This window comes from Octopus bimaculoides, chromosome 25 (assembly GCF_001194135.2).
Source record: "Octopus bimaculoides isolate UCB-OBI-ISO-001 chromosome 25, ASM119413v2, whole genome shotgun sequence".
In the NCBI taxonomy this organism is placed as follows: domain Eukaryota; kingdom Metazoa; phylum Mollusca; class Cephalopoda; order Octopoda; family Octopodidae; genus Octopus; species Octopus bimaculoides.
In genome coordinates this window covers 15267018-15272387 of record NC_069005.1, presented here as the reverse complement: position 1 = coordinate 15272387, position 5370 = coordinate 15267018, and the positions used below count along the sequence as shown (strand labels likewise).

Here is a 5370-nt window from a genome sequence, read left to right as displayed (position 1 = left end):
TATATATATATATATATATATATATATACTACATATGTGGAAAATTGGTGTGTGTTTGTTTGTGGTGTTATCTAACTCCTCCTGCATCGTTTTATTGATTTTGATGAAACTTGACACATGGGTAAAACTCATGTCTGGAAACGTCGTGACATACTTTAGATTGTTGAAAACGTCGATAATATGACCCCTGGAAGGGATCTTTATATCTATCTCATATAACTAATTATTTTTGAACACCCAAGGGAAATAACCCATAGTACCTGCACAATATTTTCTTTGAAACACTCAATGGAAATAACCCATAGCACCTGCACTTACAGTTGTTAGTTTTTAGTGAAGCAATCAATATTTAATTCTCATGATCAGTGGACCTAATTCTGTATTTCACTACTTACAGTTTTGAACTGTTAAACCTTATTATCGCTCTTTCTTGAGGCATGTATACTTTCAATGCACATAACTCCAATAATTCTGCTTAAATTTCTTAAAAAATGAAACCAAAGTTCCACACCACATTCAGTTGGGACACCCTGTATCACTTATACTTATTTTACAAATAATAATATTTATTGCTTACTTACAGTTCATACAACATTTTCATGAAACTAATTGAGCCATTGAATTTAGAAATATTTTACAGGTTTCGTTGTTTATGTTCGATTACTTTGAATATTGATCTTTTGTGTGTCCAATTTCTAATTTTTGCAGACAATATCAATTTTATACTTTATTTGACACATGAGTAGAACTCATGTCTGGAAACCTCGTGACATACTTAGATTGTTGAAAAAAATTAATAATAGAGCCCTTCCAATGGTTCCTTCTATCTACTACATATTACTAATATTTTATTTAAACAACCCAAGGGAAATAATCCATACCACTTGCCGATTTTAGCAATGCGATCGATATTTGATTCTCGCAATCAGCTGACCTAATTCTGCATTTCACTACTCACAGTTTTGAACTGTTAAACATTATTATTGCACTTCCTAAATTTGAATCTTAAACATTAAAGACTTCATTCATACATTTCTATACATACATACTTTTTTGAATGCCCATTACTCCGATAATTCTGTATTTTTACAGTTACACATTCTCCATGACAGTAGATACATTTTTTATTCCACAACGTATTTGTAGTGGCTTTATGCAGGCATAGCGTGGATTCGATCCTCAATTGCCAAATTTCACTTAATACTTCAACAGCGCTTTTCCCACGATAAAACAAGAGTTTTTCTGTGAATGACAGCAGTTATACATTTCCCAGATGCCTTCACTAAGCAGAATAATGTCTTTGCCACTTGACCCTTCTAACCTTTTCTAGGCCACCAGGGGCTGGAATGGAGATAACAGACCTCCAACAAAATCAGTGAGTGTAAACGTTATTATTTAACTTTCTTTATTTCCTTCTTAAACATTAAACACTTCATTCATATATTTATATACATATATACTACATTCATATATTACCTTAAATAAATTAGCCTTCATAAAGTTCACCTTTAAAATGCTACGATGAGTCAGAGTACGACTGGATGCTTCTACTTCACAAGCTTCTCTAATGCGACAACGGTGATCTCAAGTAAGTCTCTCATTTATTATGTTTCATATTTACCCTGCAAGACTGAAATTTTGGAACAAAGATGCCTCTCTCTCTGACAACCTCTCTTGCCAACCTTCAACAACCTCTGACAACCTCTCTCTCAGACCAATCAAACTTCAGAACTTCAGCAAATACAAAATGACTCTTTAAGAGAATCAACCAACTGAATGACTGATGACCATTCACCGCAGGGAAGCTAACCAGGCAGAATGACAAACTTGACCACTGGAAAAACAAGACATCACCAGTACTTTAACAAATCAAAAATCAGATCCGCTCGTGGAAAAAATTATAAAAACACCAGATTCCAAAACACACCATTACAAGTGAAAGTTCCTACACACAACGGAAAGAGGATAAGAGAAATTGTAAACCAAATCCCTTTTTTTACTATTTTCATTTCTCCCTTGTTTTTTTTTCCATCTTAACGCAGTATGACTGAAGCTTTAATGATATTCTTGTCAATCACTATTAACACTAATGAGCTTTGTACATTCAAACAAATTGATGCAGTTTTAATATTATAGACTGCTATGAACATTTAAACTTGTCAACATCGTAATTTTTAAACATGTTTTTCTAATTCATAATTCTAAATTTGTCTGTTATGAACATTTAAACTTGTTAATATTGAACTTTTTAAAGATGTCTTTCTAATTCATAATTCTAATTTTTTACCATTGATAAACAAAGAATATTGTTGAGACTATATGTAAATGAATTTATTTTAAACAATTACAAGATTTTCAAATTTAAGTGCATTTTCAACAACAAATTTGCCTCTGTGTGTGTGTGCGTGTGTGTGTGTGTGTGTGTGTAAGACAAGGCATAAATAGTGGTCATTACATTACTACATATTGTAGTAAATCTGACTTACAGCTGTTTCCAGTAGTCATTATAAGTTCATTATTGAAAGGTTTACTCAATCCGCCCAATGATCAGTTGAAGAAAATTGAATGATTTAGAAAATTAATGCTACTTTCGCCAGAGTCGTTTTGTTCTGATTATAACCAAACAGAACACTGAAAGAATGGCACAGGTATGAGGAGGGAAGCAAAGACAGACAATAAGTATAAGGTAAGTGGGAAAGAGATAAAGCGGAAAGGGGAAGAGAAGGATTAAAAGAAAGAGAAGGAAAGAAAGGAAGAGAGGAAAGAATAGAAAGAAGGGGAGGCATTTGATAGAAGGGACAGTCCTAAAAATATTAGTATTTACATGTTGCCAGCATGGGTGCCTTTTACGTGTCACCGGCACAGGTGCCATCTACGTGTCACCAGCATGGGTGCCTTTTATGTCACTGGCACTGGTCCCTATAAGTATCAATGGCATAGGTGCCTTTATGTGTCACTGGCAAAGGTGTCATTTACATGTCACTGGTACAGGTGCCTACAACATGTTATCAACATGGGTACCTTTTATGTGTCACCAGCATGGGTGGCATTTACATGTAAGTGGCAAGAGTGCCTTTGGTGTGTCACTTGCACAGGTGTCTTTTATGTTGCCTTTGAATTTATAAGCAGTATGATGATGAATAAAATATCCCAGTTCAATTCACTGTGTGATTCAGATTTGAACCAACTGGCCACCAGCACTTTGGACAGCTTCAGGTCAACTAACACCTTATGAATGCAATTTGGTAGATGGAAATTGTATGGAAGCTCATTGAAAGGGTGCTCTCTCTCTCTCTCTCTCTCTCTCTCTCTCTCTCTCTCTCTCTCCCCTCTCTCTTTCTTTCTCTCTCTACCCCCCTCTCCCCCCCTCTCTCTCTTCTAAGGTAGAAGATAATATCATATTGTCCACTTTAACACCACCATCTGGAGCTTAGGTGCTTTTAGAAGAGTCCACTCTGATGCAGATGCAAGCAATTTAATCAGATGTCCAGCTTGAGAATACCCTCTGCCCTACCTGTGTCAGAAGCCCTGTCAAAAGTCATGTGCACTGTTTTTCTCTCTGCTACCTAGGAAATAAAAAATAACATAAAATATGAATAGCTGCATGTTACTGTACCACCATCTGCCACCACTCAGGTATTTGTGTTGGGTCTGCAGTCTGGAAATAACTTCTTCCCACCGACCTTAGAGGCCCTGGAAAGGAGAGACATAGGGGTTGTGCTGCCACAGTTGCCACCACCCCTGCCACTTCTTCCTCTTCCTCCCAACTAAACCTTGAGAAAAATAAAAGGTTGGGGTTTAGCCAAATGTGAGACCAAATATGTTTGTTTTGCTTAGAAATGTTGCCTGTGAAAAGAAGAATAAGAAACCACTATACCTTATGGAGGGTCTTGATTACAATATCATAAACCAGTGCCATATCAGTTCCACTTGTTCTGCCAGTATATATGATTTTGTGGTACCATTCTTTGCGCAAGCCACCTCGATTTACTTCTGATTTGCTCATCTGAAAAACAAAAGAAGGATAAATTCTTTACATTCTTGAAAATTGGTTGAGGTTTTTTCCATTTCATGATAGTTGGATGAAATAATTTTACAATAATTCATTTACAGAATTAATTTTAGCCTTTTTGATAGCAAGTCTGCTTGAGACTGGCCCAGGTTCTAAGATGCAAACTTTCAGTTTTAAAGTAACTCAAATTAAGACCTTCTGCCATAATTTCATGCTAATTTATGTTCCAAACACCATTTTTAACAATGGCAAACTTATTTTACTAATTATTTTTCTTCATTATTTTCAAAATTAGTTGAAAGAACAAAAATATGGCAACAAAAGAGTCAAGTCTTTAGAAAAGGTAAACTGGAATTCAAGTTGGTGAATATATCAATAATCCTTTTTAAACAATATATTGCAGGACTTTTTGTCTTTTTCTTTAGGTATATCTCATGAATTCATCTGATGGTTTATAAATATATGATAATGCTTTCAGCTTTTGGTACAAGGCCAGCAGTTTTGTGGGAAGGGTAAGTTGATTACATTGACCCCTGTACTCAACTGGTACTTATTTCATTGACCCAAAAGGGATGAAAGGCAAAGTTGACCTCAGCAGAATTTGAGCTCAGAACGTAAAGACAGACAAAATGCCACTAAGCATCTTGTCTGCTCAGTGTGCTAACGATTCTGCCAGCTCGCCGCCTTCATAAAATATATAATAATAAGCTACAATTCCTCGGAAAAGAGTAAAAGATGGGACAGAAAGTAGCAATAAGTTGAGTAAAAAAAGACAGCAATGAAAACCAAAAGTGCATGAAAAGTGCACAGAATAAAACACACACAAAAAAAGACAGAAAAGTAAACAGGCGTGGCTGTGTGTGATAAGAAGCTTGCTTCCCAACCACATGGTTCTGGGTTCAATCCCACTGTGTGGTACCTTGGGCAAGTGTCTTCCACTATAGCCTTGAGCCAACCAAAGCCTTGTAAGTGGATTTGGTAGACAGAAATTGAAAGAAGCCTGTTGTATGTATGCGCGCGCGCGCGCGCGTGTGTGTATGTTTGTGTGTATGTGTTTGCCCCCAATCATCGCTTGACAACTGACGTTGGTGTGTTTATGTCCCCATAATTTAGCAGTTTGGCAAAAGAGACTGATAGATTAAGTACTAGGCTTACAAAGAATAAGTCCTGGGGTGTATACATATATATATACATGGCCTACTAATAACAATGTCTGGAGCACTGCCTTTTAGTCAAAGTAATTGACCCCAGGACTTATTCTTTGTAAGCCTAGTACTTTTGCCAAACTGCTAAATTATGGGGACATAAACATACCAACATCAGTTGTCAAGCGATGATTTATATATATATATATATAT

The 5370-nt window shown here is 36.0% G+C and overlaps 1 protein-coding gene across 1 annotated transcript in view; it reads right to left on the bottom strand.

Moving 5' to 3' along the window:
* Positions 1-5370, bottom strand: part of LOC106877388 (EF-hand calcium-binding domain-containing protein 5) — a 207420-nt gene that overhangs the window by 41609 nt on the left and 160441 nt on the right. The window contains exon 15 of the mRNA XM_052976829.1: positions 3878-4006. Coding sequence (XP_052832789.1) covers positions 3878-4006 — 129 coding nt within the window. The remainder of the gene's footprint in view (positions 1-3877; positions 4007-5370) is intronic.